Source organism: Microcaecilia unicolor, chromosome 1 (genome assembly GCF_901765095.1).
Source record: "Microcaecilia unicolor chromosome 1, aMicUni1.1, whole genome shotgun sequence".
Classification (NCBI taxonomy): domain Eukaryota; kingdom Metazoa; phylum Chordata; class Amphibia; order Gymnophiona; family Siphonopidae; genus Microcaecilia; species Microcaecilia unicolor.
The window spans coordinates 437,598,443-437,619,152 of record NC_044031.1 but is presented as its reverse complement, the minus strand read 5'-3'; the positions used below and the strand labels follow the sequence as shown (position 1 = coordinate 437,619,152).

The window sequence follows — 20,710 nt, the reverse complement described above, 5'->3', positions numbered from 1 at the left end:
TCCAAAAGGGGAAGTAAAGCCTTGGAATCCAGTATATTGAAAAAATCCAAACTGTGACAAGAAATAGAGAGAACTACAAAACTGGTAGTATAAGAAGCCAGAGAAAAAGTCTGGCATAAGTGCTCAGGCCTAACTACATATGCACATATAGACCCGGTTACTCTAGCATTCTATGAAGAAAAGTAGTTGCCAGTTTCCTTTAGAGAATAGGTTCCTACCATTTGCCCTTTTTATGTTCATAGCAAGATACAGCTTCCAAAACCGAACACAGTATTCCAAATGAACCCTTATTAGTGTCTTGCACAAGGGCACTATTACCTTTTCCTTCCTGCTGGTCATGATCCTCTCTATGCAGCCTAGTATCCATCTGAATTTGGCCACTATCTTGTCACACTGTTCCAAGATCCACAGATGCTAACATAAGAATGTCCATACCAGGTCAGACAGATAATCCATATAGCCCAGTATCCTGTTTCCAACAGTGGGGTAATCCAGGTCACAAGTATCTTACAGAATTCCAATGGGTAGCAATATGCCATGCTAGTGATCCCAGGGATAAGTAGTAGCTTTTTCCCATGCCTACCTTAACAGCAGTTTATAGCTTTTATCTCCAGGAACTTGCTGCAATGTTTTTAAACCCAGATATGCTAACTGTTTTTACCACATCCTTCGGAAACAAGTTCCAGAGCTTAACCAATCAGTGAGTGAAAAAAAAAATATGTTCTCCTACTTGTTTTTAAAGCATTAACATGCAACTTTGTGGAGTGTCTCCTCATCTTTGCAGTTTTCAAAAAAGTAAACAATCTACTCCACTCAGGATTTTGTAATCCTCATCTATTCCCCCTCTGCCAATTCTTCTCCAAGCTGAAGAGTTGTAACCTCTTAAGCCTTTCCTCATACGAGAGGAGTTCCATCCCCTAAATCATGTTGGCAAACCCTTCTTTGAACCATTTCAAATTTTGATATATCTTTTCTGAGATACAGTGACCAAAATTGCACATAATACTCAAGATGAGGTTGTACCATGGAGTGACACAGAGGCATTATAATATCCTTTGTCTTATTGTATATTCCTTTCCTCAGTGGCGTTCCTGGGGGGGGGGCTGGCACCTGGGGCGGATCGCCGATGCGCCCCGCCCCCCCAGGTGCAGTGCCCCCCCGATGCAGCGCGGACCCCCCCCCCCCGGCGAAAGGACACCTCCGTGCAGGAACCCCCCCCCCCCCGCCGGGTGCACGCCACCGGGGGGGGTGCCGCGCGCGCCTGTCCTCCGTTGTTCCATGCTTCTTCTCTGCCCCAGAACAGGAAGTAACCTGTTCTGGGGCAGAGAAGAAGCATGGAATGGAGGACAGGCGCGCGCGGCACCCCCCCGGCGGCGTGCACCCGGGGCGGACTGCACCCACCGCCCCCCCCCCCCCAGGAACGCCAATGCCTTTCCTTATTATCCCTAACATTCTGTTTGCTTTTTTGGCCATCATGATACACTGAGCATAAGGTTTCAGTATAATAACCACTATGACACCTCAATGGTTTTCCTTGGAGGTGACTCCTAATGTGGAACTATAACTTGGGTTATTCTTCCCAATGTGCATCACTTTGCACTTGTCTATCACTACTACTACTACTTATCATTTCTATAGTGCTCCTAGACATACTCAGTAGCTGTACACTTGAACATGGAGAGATAGGCCCTGCTCGGCGGATCTTACATTCTAATCAGGACAAACAGGACAAATAAGGGAGAAGGGAATAACTAAGGTGGGAATGATAAAACAGACATGGGTACTGAACAAGTGATTAGGGCCACATTAAATTTCATCTGCCATTTGGATGCCAATCTTCCAATTTCTTAAGGTCCTCCTGAATTTTCTTGTAGTCTGCATGCAATTTAAGAGCTTTGAATAGTTTTGTGTAATCTACCCATTTAATCACCTCATTTATTCCCATTTCCAGATCATTTATAAATATGTTAAAAAGCACCATTCCAAGTATGGATCCCAGTCACTTCATTATTCATATCTTCTTCCATTAAGAGACTTGGCCCTTATTGCTTGTTAAGTGCTGTTAAAAATGCTGATTGGCTTCTGAAGCCAATGAGGTTACGCACGTTGTTAAATAATACACTTGGAGTTTGGCACAGAACGGTAGGCATGATATATAGAAACCGCGGTTAGTGCTGATTTTTCCTGGCACTGATTTCTGAGTGCAATTTATAGAATCTGGCTCTTTGTGCAAACCCTGAATTCTGCCCAAACTTTGCCCCTTGAAATGCTAACTTTACACGTGCATAAAAGTCTATGTAGGATCATTTCCTACATGTAGCTTTATATGTTTATATTGTGGTATATTTTGCATAGCCAGATTTTGATGTGTACAACATGGCTTTACCTGTAGAAAACCTTTCTAAAATTGCCCTTAGTTTTAGTGTATACTTTTTCTGATAGCATGCTGCAAGTTCAAATCAGTAGCCCACTTTTTTATGTGCTCTGACACAGTGCAATGGCTATAGGGGGCCTATCTCAGGTCCCCTCCCAACAATGGTGGCCAGCTATGTGTCTGTGCACCCCAGTCCTTAACTGTCACGTTCCTTTCACCTTGCCTGCATAGCAGCACCACAGTGATTGAAGCAGGGCAGTGCTGCCTCAGAGCATCGGCCTTCCATGGAGCACACCCCGCCCACCACTGTTGTAACTTTGTTTCTGCCCATCCTCACGGAAACAGAAAGTTACATCAGAAGAGTGCAGGAGCTTGTTCTAGAGAAGGCGGAGGCTCCAAGACAGCTCTGCTTCAATCACTGCAATGTTGCTACAGAGGCAAGGTAGAAAGACTGTGGGGAGGGAGAGGGAGGGGTGCTGGATTCAGTAAATGAGAGAAGTGTTACTCTGCTGAGTTGGGATGGGGAGATGGGAGGGAGAGAGGTGTGCTAGACCTCAAGGAGGTTAGATTGAGAACAGGATACAGTATGAACCTATCTAGCTCATTATATGGGTTGAAGCCACCTAAAACAATAGCAAAAGATTATTAGAAATAAAGGCCTGCCCATGTGTAGTCCATCTGTTAAAAAGTCAAAAGCTGTTCCAGTTGGATAGGCAGTGCCATAAAGGGTGGAGGACCAAATCATTTTTTAACTTATTTGACAGCATTTTCATTTATTTGAAAGCTTCCCATATATAGATATAAATATCATGTAATAATAAAAATTGAATATAAACAGCTTAAAATTATTGGAGCTGGTAGAAACAGCAGTTATAAATTGTGTATTTTGTGCTCATTTTTCAACATTGTTCTATATAAGACAGATGGCCACATTTCAGTGAGGATATCCTGTTTCCTGATGGGTTCATCTTATCTGTTGTTGTAATCCACCTTGGGAAGCTTGGTATTATAAAGATGGAATAAATTGAAATTAAATGCAAGTAAAATTAAACTCTCCTTTCATTGGGGCACATGGAATCACATCTTCACTTCATCTGTTTTGTAGAAGTTTACATTTTAGATAAACTAATGGATTATTTAGTTTTGAGCATATTTGTTTAAACATAATTAAATGGGCTACAGGCCCTTAATGCAGTCCATTGGTTTTCTTATATTTTGTTCTTGTGCTGACTTATACTGTGCCAAACTGAAGACTTTTATCTCTTCTAAATGATCAATAATAAAAGGAGCTCATTGTGAACACTGTCCACCCTAAAAGGTTGTTTTGTGGCTGTACTTGAGGAATTGTGATATTGAATAAATAAGTATATGTTTTTGTTCCTAGTCAAGCATCCAAAGGCTATTTCAAAAAAGTCAGTTAATCATTTAATCACCTCACTTAAAATTCTTGGAGTTACAATTGATCGACACCTAACACTTGAGAATCACGCAAAAAATACAACCAAGAAGATGTTCCACTCAATATGGAAATTAAAAAGGATAAGACCTTTCTTCCCAAGGACCGTCTTCCGCAACCTGGTACAATCAATGGTACTCAGTCATCTAGACTACTGCAACGCACTCTACGCTGGTTGCAAAGAGCAAATAATCAAGAAACTTCAGACAGCTCAGAACACAGCAGCCAGACTCATATTCAGTAAAACAAAATATGAAAGTGCAAAACCCCTACGTGAAAAGCTACACTGGCTCCCACTTAAAGAGCGCATCATGTTCAAAATATGCACCCTAGTTCACAAAATCATTCACGGAGACGCCCCAGCCTATATGTCAGACCTGATACACTTACCACCCAGGAATGCTAAAAAATCATCCCGCACATTCCTGAATCTTCATTTCCCTAACTGTAAAGGTCTAAAATACAAACTAATGTATGTGTCAACCTTCTCTTACCTGAGCACACAATTCTGGAACGCGCTTCTGCGCAACTTAAAAATGATCTATGAACTAACTAACTTCCGCAAACTACTGAAGACCCATCTCTTTAACAAGGCATACCACAAAGATCAATAAATGTGAACTCCTTTACATATATCCAGAACTGTCTTACAATATTTGCTTGTTAAAATACTATCATGTTTTTATTATCGTTACCCAAAATCCTTCTGTAATACTAAATGTATGTTTTCTCATGTTGTCACCATTCATGATATATTGCAAGCCACATTGAGCCTGCAAAGAGGTGGGAAAATGTGGGATACAAATGCAATAAATAAATAAATTTCACTTATTAGTGCACATAACCACAAAGGTATGGCATGGTTGCATTTCCAATGTAGTAATACTAGAGCTCAGCTAAGGAACAGGTTATTTTGAATTAGTCTTCACTGGACCAAACTTGCTTTCCTTGTGCCAACACCATCCAGCTGGATAGGCAGTGCTTTAAAATGCGGAGGATAAAGGAATATCCCTGTCATAGTAACATAGTAGATGACGGCAGATAAAGACCTGCATGGTCCATCCAGTCTGCCCATGACAAACTCATATGTGTATACCTTACCTTGAATTTGTACCTGTCCTTTTCAGGGCACAGACCATATAAGTCTGCCCAGCAGTATTTCCCGCCTCCCAGCCACCAGTCCCGCCTCCCATCACCGGCTCTGGTACAGACCGACCGTATAAGTCTGCCCTCCCCTATCCTCGCCTCCCAACCACCACCCCCTCTTCCCCTCAACTGCTCCGCCACCCAATTTCAGCTAAGCTTCTGAGGATCTATTCCCTCTGCACAGGATTCCTCTATGCATATCCCACGCATGTTTGAACTCCGTTACTGTTTTCATCTCCACCACCTCCCGCGGGAGGGCATTCCAAGCGTCCACCACCCTCTCCGTGAAAAAATACTTCCTGACATCTTTCCTGAGTCTGCCCCCCTTCAATCTCATTTCATGTCCTCTCGTTCTACCGCCTTCCCATCTCCGGAAAAGGTGCGTTTGCGGATTAATACCTTTCAAATATTTGAACGTCTGTATCATATCACCCCTGTTCCTCCTTTCCTCCAGGGTGTACATGTTCAGGTCAGCAAGCCTTTCTTTATACGTCTTGGAACGTAAATCCTATACCATCCTCGTAGCTTTTCTTTGCACCGCTTCCATTTTTTTAACATCCTTCGCAAGATACGGCCTCCAAAACTGAACACAATACTCCAGGTGGGGCCTCACCAACGTCTTATACAGGGGCATTAAAACCTCCTTTCTTCTGCTGGTCACTCCTCTCTCTATACAGCCTAGCAATCTTCTAGCTACTGCCACCGCCTTGTCACACTGTTTTGTCGCCTTCAGGTCCTCAGATACTATCACCCCAAGATCCCTCTCCCCTTCCGTGCCTATCAGACTCTCCCCGCCTAACACATACGTCTCCCTTGGATTTCTACTCCCCAAGTGCATCACTTTACATTTCTTCGCATTGAATTTTAATTGCCAAATGTTAGACCATTCTTCTAGCTTCTTCAGATCTTTTTTCATGTTTTCCACACCCTCCGGGGTGTCCACTCTGTTGGAAATCTTGGTGTCATCCGCAAAAAGGCAAACCTTACCTTGTAACCCCTCGGCAATGTCACTCACAAATATATTGAACAGAATGGGCCCCAGCACAGATCCCTGAGGCACTCCACTACTCACCTTTCCTTCCTCCGAGCGAACTCCATTCACCACCACCCTCTGGCGTCTGTCCGTCAACCAGTTCCTAATCCAGTTCACCACTTCGGGTCCTATCTTCAGGCCGTCTAGTTTATTTAAGAGCCTCCTGTGGGGAACCGTGTCAAAAGCCTTGCTGAAATCTAAGTAGATGACGTCCATAGCACGTCCTTGATTTAATTCTCCCGTCACCCAGTCAAAGAATTCAATGAGATTCGTTTGGCACGATTTCCCTTTGGTGAAACCATGTTGTCTCGGATCTTGCAACTTATTGGCTTCCAGGAAATTCACTATCCTTTCCTTTAGCATGGCTTCCATTACTTTTCCAATAACCGAAGTGAGGCTTACCGGCCTGTAGTTTCCAGCTTCTTCCCTATCCCCACTTTTGTGAAGAGGGACCACCTCCGCCGTTCTCCAATCCCTCGGAACCTCTCCCGTCTCCAAGGATTTATTAAACAAGTCTTTAAGAGGACCCGCCAGAACCTCTCTGAGCTCCCTCAGTATTCTGGGGTGGATCCCGTCCGGCCCCATGGCTTTGTCCACCTTCAGCTTTCCAAGTTGTTGATACACACTCTCTTCCGTGAACGGCGCTCTATCCACCTCATTCTCAGGTGTACTTTTGCCAGTCCCTCTCGGTCCTTCCCCAGGGTTTTCATCAGTGAAAACAGAACAAAAGTATCTATTTAGCAAATTGGCTTTTTCTTCATCATTTTCTACATAGCGTTTTGATGTTTCTTTTAGTCTCACAATTCCCTTTATAGTCTTTCTCCTTTCACCAGTGTATGTCTGATTTGGAAGTCTGTAGACTACACCTGTGAAGATGAAAGTGCTGCATTCTCTTTTAAAGACTATCCACAATCCTGCTTATAATCGAATGAGAAAAACGCCCAAGTTCCGACCTAAATCGGGAGATGGACGTTTATCTCACAAAAACGAATAAAGCGGTATAATCGAAAGCCGATTTTTGGACGTTTTCAACTGCAATCCGTCGCGGATGCGGACAAAGTTGATGGGGGCGTGTCAGAGGTGTGGTGAAGGCGGAACTGGGGCGTGGTTATCTGACGAACAGAGATGGGCGCATTTCACCGATAATGGGAAAAAAGTATGCGTTTTTAGCTAGAATTTAGGACACTTTTCCTGGACCCTGTTTTTTCACGAATAAGGCCCCCAAAAGTGCCATAAATGACCAGATGACCACTGGAGGGAATCGGGGATGACCTCCCCTGACTCCCCCAGTGGTCACTAACCCCCTCCCACCACAAAAAATGAAGTTTCTCAACTTTTTATTTTCACCCTCAAATGTCATACCCAGCTCCCTGGCAGCAGTATGCAGGTCACTGGAGGAGTTGTTAGGGGGTGCAGTGGACTTCAGGCAGGTGGACCCAGGCCCATCCCCCCTACCTGTTACAATTGTGCTGCTTAATGCTTATTAGTCGTCCAACCCCCCCAAACCCACTGTACCCACATGTAGGTGCCCCCCTTCACCCCTTAGGGCTATAGTAATGGTGTAGACTTGTGGGCAGTGGGTTTTGAGGGGGATTTGTGGGGCTCAACACACAAGGGAAGGGTGCTATGCACCTGGGAGCTCTTTTACCTTTTTGTTTGTTTTTGTAAAAGTGCCCCCTAGGGTGCCCGGTTGGTGTCCTGGCATGTGAGGGGGACCAGTGCACTATGAATCCTGGCCCCTCCCATGAACAAATGCCTTGGATTTATTCGTTTTTGAGCTGGGCGCTTTCATTTTCCATTATCGCTGAAAAACAAAAACGCCCAGCTCACACATCGTTGAATAAAACATGGGCGTCTATTTTTTCCCAAAATACGGTTCGGTCCGCCCCTTCACGGACCCGTTCTTGGAGATTAACGCCCATGGAGATAGGCGTTTTCGTTCAATTATGCCCCTCCATATCTCCTGTTTTCACTATATGACTGCATTTCTGCTACTTCAATATTGTTCTTTTATTTACTTAGTGAGATACTCACCCCCCTTTTTTGCCTTCTCTATTCCACCTAGATAGATTATAACTAGGTATGACAATATCCCATTCATGAGACTCATTGAATCATATCTCCATAATGGCTACAATGTCCTGGTCCATTTCCACCATCAGGATTTCCAGATCAGTAATCATGTTGCCTAGACTGTGAGCATTTGTGTTCATAGGGGGAGAGGGGCTTGCTTTGATTTTATACAGTTTTTATTCTAGTCTCCTCTCTCTCCCTTTTTTTTGTGAATTGTTTTCTTTCACTCCTTTCATTTTGCTACTATTGTAATGCTTTTGCTGTACTTTTCTTCCATCTGTCACTCTCTTCATTTAGTTTAAATGCTCGTCCACATATTGCTTAATTTTTTTTCTTTTTACTTCATATTCCTGTTCCTGCCGTAGAAAGAAGTAGACCATCATTATAGTATAGCCTCACGTTTTTCTACCTGTATACCTAAATCCTTCTTACTTAAACCAGGTTTGGAGTCATATATTAAAGCTAGTTTATTTAGATTGCTCACATCTTTTCAGTAGTAGCTGCCTCTCTTTTCAGTGATGCAGCCTCTCTTCTCCCACACCATGAACAGGTAGAATTTCTGAAAATGCTGTAGTGTTCATAATGGGGTTAAGCCTCTCAAAATTGAAAGTCTCTGCACTTCAGAGGTACTGTTTATAGCCAAGTCATGTGTTCCCAGATGGATAACAACATGAGTTCCAAAATCCTTACTTTCATCTCTGACTCCACTAACATTTGCTCTGTGTCCTTACTAGTTGAGGATTCTGGGAGGTAGCCACTCCTGATCTTTCACAGACTGAAGTGGCAACTCACAAACAAGTTTTGATTCATGACAATGAAAAAGAGGATTTCAGAACAGCTTCAGGAGCAAGAGTTTTAGGGACCCTTTTACAGAGCGGCAGTAAGCCCAGTGCAGGCTTACCACTCACTCTTCCAGGACTACTGCCGGCCCAACGCAGTTAGCTCAGGTCCCTTTTTCCTGCAGCCTGGTAAAAGGAGCCCTTATGGAGAGTTGATCAATTTCAATGGCATCAATACAAGGAGGCAGCTTTTATAATCTACTCCTTTGAGTAAAATGTTGCTTTTATGGGAAATAAATGACAGGACTGATCATGTGAGTTGTTTGGTCCAGAAAAGGCATGCACTATTACAAACTGAAGGGCCCTTTTACTAAACCGCGTAAGCATCTACGCACGCCCAACACATGCCAAAATGGAGTTACCACCCGACTACCGTGCGGCTGTTATGGTAATTTCATTTTTGCCGCACGTCCAATATGCCTGTCTGAAATTTTTTTTTTTTCGGGCGTGTGTAACGGACACACACCAAGTGGCATTTGGCGTGTATAGGTCATTACTGCCCTGTTACCACGTGAGTCTTTACTGCTAGGTCAACGGCTGGCGGTAAGGGCTCAGACTCAAAATGGACACACGGCAGTTTTCATTTTGCCACATGTCCATTTTTGGCAAAAATGTTAAAAAGGCCTTTTTCACAGGTGCGCTGAAAGATGGATCGGTGCGTGCCCAAAACCCACACATACATTGCAGCAAGCCATTTTTCAGCTCGCCTTTGTAAAAGGACCCCTGACATACAGTGTTTATGATTAATATTATTTTAACAGTTTACATATTTAAATTTGACATTAATATTTGTAGTATACAAAGACTGAAGCCTGGTCCTTTTACTAAGCTGCGGGAAAAAGTGCCCTGTGTTAGCGATGGAAGCTATTTTTCCTGCGCACCAGGGCCTTTTTACCGCAGCAGATAAAATGCTCCCTAAAAATGGCCATGCGGTAAGATAACCCTTACTACATTGCCATGTGGTGCGGAGCACTTACTGCCACCCATTAAGGTGGTGGGAAGGGCTCCTGAGTTAACCCGGCAGTAACCAGGCAGTGTGCAGTGATGCCCCATTACCGACAGGTTAGCACCGCACTACACAAGAAAAGAAAATTTCCAGAGCACCGGAAATTGCATGTGCTCCAGTCGGAACTGCTGTCAGTGGCCACGTTGGGCCATCAGTAGTTCTGGATTAGTGAGTAGTAAGCCCGCGTTGGGCTTATCACCACTTTGTAAAAGACGCCCCCCCTAAATGTTCTGTTTATAGAATAGTTAACAGTTATCATTGGGATTTAGCACTTGCTAATTGCTAGTGCCAGCCTACACTAATGACTTCTGTGCATTAAAATAGCCAGCATGCTATAATCCCACAGTACCTACTTAGCAAGGGATGGTGATGGGAATGGATGAGGAATAGGTGGGTAATGTGCATAAACAACACATTGGAGTTAGTACACTGTAATTAGAGTGTGCTATGTGATACTTGTGTAGTTAGTACAGGTGCACTAAATCCTCTTCAAGAGGTGATATTAAGTGCATCCACTCTAATTGTGAAAGAACTTAATGCACAGTTAATAGTTTCCACATAGCCTTTACATATACCACACATTCATTTTGGCTATAAGAGCTCTTTACTGCTCTTTTACAACTTCCTTAGAATTTTAACAGTTATCCCTCAAATTCTATATAGCGCACAATTTAATTATTTAACAAGCCAATTAGCACGGGTAATTGCCATTTAACAAGCAATTATTGATACTAATAGGCATGAATTCGAATTTACATGCACAACGTGCTAAGCATATTCTGTAAAGTGGTACACGTAAATTCTAATGCGTACTGCCATAAAGGGGGCATGGTCATTGGCATGGAATGGGCAGGTCGTGGGCATTCCAAAAATCTAAAGTCAAATAAGAATTAATGATATCCCTCAGGGCAGATCATTGTTCTACATATCTCAAAAATCAATCGATCAGAAATAGATTATAGAAGAAACAATTTATCTAGATAGAATGTTTGATCATTTATTGCATTATGTGGCATATATGTAAACAAATAAAAACAATAAGATCAGTGTTACCTTCTGAATAGTTATGATTCCCTCCTGTGTTTCTTGGTCAACAGAGATCTTAAAAACTCCAAGGCCATCGCCATCTACGATCTTATACTCCATTTCTGCATTTTGCCCCACATCTGTGTCAATTGCTTTTATTCTTGCTACCACGGAAGCAAGAGGCAAAGACTCTGGCACATAATACTGATCAGATCCTGTCAAATTTACAATGAAAATGTGTTTGAAAAAGCAATTTAATAACTTAGCAGTTTAAATTCTTTTCATTCAGTACATATATTTATGAAGTCAGTTATTCCTATTAGTCGAAGGATTATTGGCAGTTACCCCAGTACCCAACACACTTGCACTGTGATAGTATGCTTCTCTTAAAGAGGCATGTCTACTTTTGGATGATAGAGATTGATCTGCTACATTTATCTTCATTTGCTTTAGTTACCACTTAAAATTGCCTGGATTATCACCTAAGACTCACTCAATATGCAACAGGCTTAGCACCTAGTTCACAACATCAATATTTTATTAAAGGATTGTACTAATGAGTAATGGTTCAAACTTTAATACATTCTGCTAAATTTCAACTTTCTTTCTAGTGTGAGCCTCTATATGTTATCAGCAACCTGTAGACATTATTACTACAAGTTGCCATAGCAACTGCACACTTCTAAAGTCAATGACACAACAAAGGATTGCTATGACAACCTGTGACAAAAAAAAACATAGGATTATCTATCTATCTATCTATCTATCTATCTATCTATCTATCTATCTATCTATCTATCTATCTATCTATCTATCTCTCCATATATCTATCTTTACTGACTGGCAGGCCAAAGCGGTGTGCAGGCTAAATAAAGTAGAGAAAAGGAAAAGAAAATGGGACTTGATATACTGACTTTCTATGTTTTTTGTAACTATATAGAAAGTGGTTTACATAGTATAAACAGGTACTTATTTGTACCTGGGGTAATGGAAGGGTAAGTGATTTGTGCAAAGTCACAAGGAGCTGTAATGGGAATTGAACCCAGTTCCCCAGAATTGAAGTCTGCTGCACTAACCACTAGGCTACTCCTCTACTCAACTCAAGTGTAGATAAGAAAGTCCCCAAAACATCCTCATATTCATCTTAAAAGAACCAAGACAAACAGGAACATATATTGTGTTCAACGAATGCATCATCCATTTAAGGTTCCAAAAATCTGTCTGAACAGCCATGATTTAATAACAGTCTTGAATTTTTGAAATGACAATTTCCTAAGAGGTAAGTTATTCCAAGTAAATGGGGCTAAAAAAATAATAAAAGGTAGAGTTCCTAGTAGATTCTAATTAACATAAGAATAGCCATATTGAGTCAGACCAATGGTCCATCTAGCCCAGTACCCTGCTTCCAACAGTAGCCAATTCAGGTCACAAGTACCTGGCAGAATCCCAAATAGTAGCAACATTCCATGCTACCGATCCCAGGTACAAGCACTAGCTTCCCCCATGTCCATCTCAATAACAGACTATGGACATTTCCTCCAGGAACTTGTCCAAATCTTTTTGAAACCCAGATACATTACCACATTCACCGACAAGTTCTAGAGCTTAACTATTCTTTGAGTAAAAAAAATATTTTGTCCTATTTGTTTTAAAATTATTTCCATGTAATTTCATTGAGTGTTCCCTGGTCTTTGTACTTTTTGAAAGAGTGAAAAATTGATTCATTTTTACCCATTCTACTCCATTCAGAATTTTGTAGACTCAATCATATCCTCCCTCAGCTATCTCTTTTCCAAGCTGAAGAGGCCTAATCTCATATGGGAGGAGTTCCATCCCCTTTAACATTTTGGTCCCTCTTCTTTGAACCTTTTCTAATTTCACTATATCTTTTTTGAGATACGGCAACCAGAAATGAATGCAATACTCAAGGTGAGGTCACACCATGGAACGATACAGAGGTATTATAATGGTCTTATTTTCCATCCCTTTCCTAAAAATTCCTAGCAATCTGTTTGTTTTTTTTGGCTGCTGGGATCTTTCCAGGTATTTGTGACATGGATTGGCCACTGTTGGAAACAGGATGCTGTGCAAGATGGACCTTTGGTCTTTCCCAGTATGGCAATACTTATGTACTTATGTACACTGGACAGAAGATTTCAGTGTAATGTCCTACAATGACACCTAGATCTTTAACCTGAGTACTGACTCCTTAGGTGGATCCCAGCATCAGGTTACTATGATTTGGATTATTCTTCCCAATGTGAATCACTTTGTATTTGTCCACATGAAATTTCATCTGCCATTTGGATGCCCAGTCTTCCAGTTCCCTAAGTTCTTCCTGTATATGTTTTGACAACTTTAAATAGTTTTATGTCATCTTCAAATTTAATCACCTCTCTCAGGGTTCTGATTTCCAGTTAATTTATAAATATGTGAAATAGCACTGGTCCCAGTACAGATCACTGAGGCACTCCACTATTCAACCTCCTCCATTAAGAAAAATGGCCATTTAACCCTACCCTCTATTTTCTGTCCAATAACCTATTTCTAATCCACAGAAGGACATTGAGGGGCATAATTGAATGAAAACGTCTATCTCCATGGGCGTTTATCTCCGAGAACGGGTCCATGAAGGGGCGGACCGAAACATATTTTTGAAAAAAATAGACGTCCATGTTTTATTCGACAATTTGTGAGCTGGGCGTTTTTGTTTTTCAGTGATAATGGAAAATGAAAGCGCCCAGCTCAAAAACGAATAAATCCAAGGCATTTGTTCGTGGGAGGGGCCAGGATTCGTAGTGCACTGGTCCCCCTCACATGCCAAGACACCAACCGGGCACCCTAAGGGGCACTTTTACAAAATCAAAAAAAAAGGTAAAAGAGCTCCCAGGTGCATAGCACCCTTCCCTTGTGTGTTGAGCCCCCCAAATCCCCCTCAAAACCCACTGCCCACAAGTCTACACCATTACTATAGCCCTAAGGGGTGAAGGGGGGCACCTACATGTGGGTACAGTGGGTTTGGGGGGGTTGGACGACTAAGCATTAAGCAGCACAATTGTAACAGGTGGGGGGGGGATGGGCCTGGGTCCACCTGCCTGAAGTCCACTGCACCCCCTAACAACTCCTCCAGGGACCTGCATACTGCTGCCAGGGAGGTGGGTATGACATTTGAGGGTGAAAATAAAAAGTTGTGAAACATCATTTTTTGTGGTGGGAGGGGGTTAGTGACCACTGGGGGAGTCAGGGGAGGTCATCCCCGATTCCCTCTGGGGGTAATCTGGTCATTTAGGGCAATTTTGGGGGCCTTATTCGTGAAAAAACAGGGTCCAGGAAAAGTGCCCTAAATTCTAGCTACAAACGCATACTTTTTTTCCATTATTGGCGAAAGGCGCCCATCTCTCCTCGGCCGACAACCACGCCCCAGTTCCACCTTCGCCACGCCTCCGACACGCCCCCGTCAACTTTGTACGCTTCCGCGATGGAGTGCAGTTGAAAACGTCCAAAATCGGCTTTCCATTATACCGATTTATTCGTTTTTGTGAGATAAACGTCTATCTCCTGATTTGGGTCGCAATATAGGCGTTTTTCTTTTTCAATTATAAGCTGGATTGTCTCCTATCCCATGACTTTTTAATTTTCTCAGAAGTCTCTCATAAGGAACTTTGTCAAAAGCTTTCTGAAACTGTTGGCAAGATCTGTCTTTGAAAATTGTTACTGTGACCTCTTGCAGCAGCTTGTGGTACTACACAAACCATTGCAAGCTGCCATTTTCTATGTGAAGTCGCAAGGGTCAGACTACCACAGACAGCAGGGAGACCCAGAGGGCCTACCTAGATGGCGGTGGGTTGGAGGTAGACTAGGGGTGGGGGGCTTCTTCATGGCGATAGGCTGGAGGGAGAGAAGGAGAACATTTTGTCAGGGGGCTGGGAGGGGGATCAGGAGGGCTTTAAAAGACAAAACAAGTTATGCCGCTTCTGGCCAATATTCAGCCAACACCCAAATAGCTAAGCGGACAAAATTAGGACATCTTTTGAACTGTTCTAAACTCATCCACTTATCTATTCAGGCTCATCCCTAACACCACATCCTGCCCTGCCCCTGACCTGCCCATTTTTTCATCGGCAGTCAAGACAATATTCAATGGCACTGCCTGATTTAGTGTCTCTGAATATCAGTGGGTAGGCAGCCACAGGTGATTTAACCGGGCAGGAACCTCTCTTGCCCATTAAATCATTTTGAATATCGGCCAGACAGTTTTCTCTGGGTTTAAAACTAACCAATGGTTTCTTAACCAAAGAGATACACTGGTCAATATTCACAACTATTTAACCAACCAGGAATGTCTCCTGGCCAGTTAAATATTGTTTTAGTACCTAATTGTGGATATTCAGTGGGAGATCACTGGTTATCTTCTGCTAAATATCTGCTGTTAGCGGTTAGCCGCTAATGAGCTATATCGTGTGACATAGCTGGTTAGGCGCAGGCATTCAGTGCATAACGGGCATATATTTAACCACTAAGCACTTAACCGGTTAGCACTGAATACTGGCTTAACCTGTTAAGTTGTCACAATGAAGCAAAGCAAACAGTGGATACAAAAAAGTCCTCTCTCAAGTGGTGTCTTCTGAAACAAGTTCTTTATTGCAAAACAATTAAAACAACGACCCGACACGAATCGTGTTTCGGCCGTATAGGCCTGCGTCAGGGGTTTTGTTTGCTGGCAAATAAAGAAGATTTCTCCCTCATTCTGGTGTGTGCTGTTTGACTTCTGAAGTACCACAGATTCTGCTAACAATAGGGGTAATTCATGCATCAATTCCCATAACAGCAGCAATCTCCGCCTACTGGCTTCAGCCCATTGATAAGACTCATACGTATGAGTCTTATCAATGGGCTGAAGCCAGTAGGCGGAGATTGCTGCTGTTATGGGAATTGATGCATGAATTACCCCTATTGTTAGCAGAATCTGTGGTACTTCAGAAGTCAAACAGCACACACCAGAATGAGGGAGAAATCTTCTTTATTTGCCAGCAAACAAAACCCCTGACGCAGGCCTATACGGCCGAAACACGATTCGTGTCGGGTCGTTGTTTTAATTGTTTTGCAATAAAGAACTTGTTTCAGAAGACACCACTTGAGAGAGGACTTTTTTGTATCCACTGTTTGCTTTGTTTCGTTGCTCTTTCGTGGAGAGAACACCTTCTGTGTGTGTTGGCAAGTTGTCACAATGAAACATGAAACTGGATATTCAATGCTAGTCACCGGAAACTGCTCAGCATTGAATATCTGAGTTGAATGCCAGCTGCGAGCAGTCAAAATGCTTCACTCCACTGGTTGAATATGGTGGTGGTAGGGGGGGGGGGGGGGGGACAGAATCTAAGCAAACTTGTATGGGAGAGATATCAATATGTCCTGGATGCGTGTAACAGAGTAGTAGAATATCATCTGCATAGAAATAGAAAGAAATGCCAACATTTTGGATCACAGTGGCTAGTGAACTTAAAAATAAATTGAATAGCAAGTGGAGTGTTTTTTTTCATGAGATGAAGAACTAGATACAACCATTTTAAATGCATAATCCCTTAGGAAAGAAGAAAAACAAAAAATGAACTGCATCAGTTAGCCCTAAGGCTAAGAGTCTGGCAATAAGTAAGGTATGGTCAACAAGGTCAAACTCAACAGAAAGAAACTGCAAGCATTATCTCACCCTTTTCTAAGTGTGAATGAATTTCACTGAGGACTAAAGTCAGGATTCTCCCTGTACTATAGTGAAAGCAAAAACCATACTGCAGTGGATGCAATGCTAATATTTTTCTACGTACGATAAAAATTGTGAATGAATAATTTTTTCAGTTATTTTCAAGAGAATGCACTGGTTGGAAATAGATCAGTAATGTGCTGCTAAAGTAGGGTTGAGGGAAGGGTTTCTTTAGCACTGCATGATTTCCATAGTTTAGATACAGCCTTTAAGGTAAGGCTACGAATGACAACATGAAATATAATTGGAAGAAAGCCATAGATAGAAAGTTTGAACCATGCCTAAGGAATAGGGTCAAAGGAACGTGTAGCAGTTTTTAGAGCTGAAAGAACATATGTGAGGGAAGATAGAGAATGTAGATGGAAAGTGGACCATTTAGAGCTCCCTGTCAGAGAGGCAGCACCTACCTGCCACCAATGCTTCTCTGTTACTGAAAAACTTCCATGAGAGTGTACCAATGGAAAACAAATGTAGGTCTTATATATCAAGCTACTAGAGACTCTGCATTTGCCAATTCCAACTCACTGTGATATCGTCCATATCAGCCATACTCTCCCCTCCCCCAGTCTTAATGATAAAAAGCCCCCTTAGTGTAATAACACATAATTGTTGCATAATTAATCATTACAGTACATCACAAGGATTCTCCATGCAAAAATTTGCCAATGGCTCCTAATTACATTCCTCTGACTTCATGATTTGGTTGTCAGAGGCAGAAATCTTTGTACTTGATAGAGGAGTTCATATGTGGGCACAACATTTTAGCACGTCTGTAGTTAATCATACCACTTATGTATACTTCATTTAATTTGTTTCACTTATTTCCATTGAAGCTAACGAGGAAAGTCACTTTGCACTCAACATTGATTTTTCCATCCTTTGTTAATCAAACTTTCTTGGAACTAGCTGGCAAGTATTTGCCACAGAAGTAACAGCAATCCAAGACATCAAGAGTAGAATGAAGTCCCACAGAACCAAAAAAAAAGAGGGAAAGAGAATTTGAGAGATGTATTAAGAAACCAGTCCAACATGGAAGGGTAAAGCATAACAAAGAATGGAAGGCAGACATGAGGATCAGGGTCAGTCTTAGCCATTGTGGGGCCCTGTGCAGACCAGTTCAGTAGAACCCCCTGTCCCCACCTAGCCCTGCGCCTACATAGTCCCACCCCTGCCTATCCCCACCCCTTGTTGTCAAGATGTGTTTTGTTTCTTTTTATATCAAATAAAGACAAATCAAGCAGAACTTGTACAGAAAAACTAATTCAAATAAGCACAATGCTATCATTGGAAACCTTTGGGTTTAAAAAGCAAAAGCATGTGCATGTAAGGACTAGATAAATGAATTACAGCAAATGCCCTTAATATGTAATATTTCGTAGCAAAAATGAAACAGTGATTTAATATTCAATTAACAAGCAGCCTGAGCCAACATATTTATTTTCCACTGAACAAAATTAATGTTGTATGAACTTGGCAGTTAATAGTGTGCTGAACTGGATAATGTTGGCACATTTAGACTGACTCTGGACAGTTCTGCATGAAGGAAACCCTTCCGTCATTATTCAATACCTTCTCTGTGAAATAATAGTAATAAAAAAAAAAGCAAGTGCATGATTACTATGTACCACTGCATTCCACAAAGCAAAAGCAAGTTCTCACATGCCATCTTTTTTTTTTTAATGTAGGTACAGGAAAACAAGATGTTAAATGCTCCCAGGTCTCAACCTAATTAATGATTTTTTTATACTGTACTTATAAATAGTAAGTCTAATTGTTAAGCACCTGATACTCGTAATATCTGCTTTGGTGACCTTTTACTTGGTGAAAACATTAGAATAGAGTGAGTTCCTGTAACCAGCCCCTCCAAATGACACAATGACTATGATTTAGAACTAAGTAGATGAAACCAATACTCCCTCTGTGTACATCCGCATGCTACATAAGTTGGTATCTTTGAAGATATGTGAGGTCCAATAAAAATGCTACCAACAATAAAGAACAACAATGTGGATAGAGCAGGTCATAGATTTGCCTGCTTTGTTTGGGTAAGAGGGTGCGTGGAGAAGAGGGAAAAGGAGACCAACCTCATGCGCTTCAACAGGCATCTCAATCTAAGTGCCTTCATCTCTCTCCTCCCCATTCCCTTAGTTCCAGCTCGCAGCATCATTGCCTTCTTCATTTTTCCGGGCTGCCAGTAGCGTCAGTGAGGGAGGTAGGCCTTCAGTGGCCCCGGAAGCTCTCCCTCTGTTGCAGCATCCCAACTATGCAGGACAGGTAATTGCAGCAGAGAGAAAGCTTCTGGTCTGCCGAAGGCAGTGTGTTTACCTCGCTGATGCTGCTGGCAGCCCAGATTGAAGAAGGCAGCACTGCAGGGAGCTGAAAGGGAGTAGAAGAGAGCTGACCAAGGTGGTTAGATTGAGAACAGGAGATGGCAATGATGACAGAAGCAGAGAGTGGGAGGGAGATGCTAGGGCTGCCACAGAGCACCTCGGGGTGTGAGGCCCTGTGCAACCACCCCTGTTGCCCCTGTCTAAGACCAGTCCTGATGGGGATAGAGTTAAAGAGGCATCAAAATTGTTTAAAAGACTTCAAAACACCTGAAGAGGACCAACACAGCAGTGAGTTAAGCTAGAAGATCCCAATGAGGGATGAAGCAGCAGAAACATTGGCTAACAGGCCTCAAAATACCTGAAGAGGGCCTAATACAAAGTACCACTGGCAGAAAGGCCCCCCAAAAAACTGAGAAGGATTGAAGCAGAAGCAATATTGGTCTGAAAGCCCCAAGACACCTGAAGAGCACTGAAACAACAGCAACACTGGTTGGAAGCCCCCCCCCCCCCCCCCCCCCCCCCCCCCCCCCAAGAAATCTGAAGAGGGTCAAAACAGAAGTAACATTGTCTGGAAGGCCCTAATATACATAGAGAGCCAATGCACAGCAACATTGGCCAGAAGTCCCAAAACATCCGATGAAGGCCAAAAGAGCAACATCACTGGTTTAAAGGCCCAACCATCTTAAGATAACTAGAGCAACAGCAAGTAGGAATAGACTGTCATTGATGACAATATGTTGTTCACAAATAATAGTATGCAATATATAAAAAAAGAAGACACACACACAAAAAAAGTGTGTACTATTGGGAAAAAGAGTGCATACTTTTTAAGAAGAATGCACTGTGTTTCACATAGTGTGCACATTTTCAGAAAATGCACCCTCTTTTCACATAGGAGTTAATTCTCTATAGGTTGCCAAAAGTTAGGCACCAGGACACTGTGCACTAAACATGAATTCTATATCAGTAATTGCACACATAATTGCTGTTACAGAATACTAGTGTAAATCCACAGTTATAAGCCTAACTTTAAGCACAAATGCTTGTGCCTAACTACTGTCAGTTACATGCATAACATAGTATTCTACAAGATACATGCATAACTACTACTACTTAACATTTCTAGAGCGCTACAAAGTGTACGCAGCGCTCTGCAAATCACACCCCTGACCCACCCACGCAACTTCCTCCTTGCAGTTGCATGCTATGGATTTTGCATGCTCAAGTTGCAGAATATAGACTAAGGGGGGGTCTTTTACTAAAGCTTAGCTTGAGTTATCTGCAGCAGGGCCCATAGGAATAAAATGGGCCCTGCTGCAGATAACTCCCCTAAGAGCACTTGCACACATAACTGCAAATTATTATCAGTTAGTGCTAATTAACACCAATTATTAATTAACAACAATTAGCCAATCCCTAAAAGCAAGAATGGTCAGAAAGCTCCAAAACGTGAAGAGGTCCAAAGCAGCAGCAAGATGTGATATGGCACTAACTTTGGCATGAGGACTCCGAACCCGCCATGAATGGGAGAAAGAAACATCAAGATGGTTAGGTCAGAGTTAAAGTTTTGTGGGAAACTGAGCACTTTGATAGTTGCATAAAGGAATATTTGAGGGTCTCTACTGAGAGATTTGCCAGGAGATTTTGACAGCAAGAGCCTACTTTCTGT

The 20,710-nt window shown here is 42.3% G+C and overlaps 1 protein-coding gene across 1 annotated transcript in view; it reads right to left on the bottom strand.

Annotated features, from left to right (window-relative positions):
* The window catches only part of CDH7 (cadherin 7), a 335,699-nt gene that overhangs the window by 115,236 nt on the left and 199,753 nt on the right, over positions 1–20,710 (bottom strand). Inside the window, exon 5 of the mRNA XM_030212588.1 lies at positions 10,981–11,168. Within this exon, the coding sequence (XP_030068448.1) occupies positions 10,981–11,168 (188 nt within the window). The remainder of the gene's footprint in view (positions 1–10,980; positions 11,169–20,710) is intronic.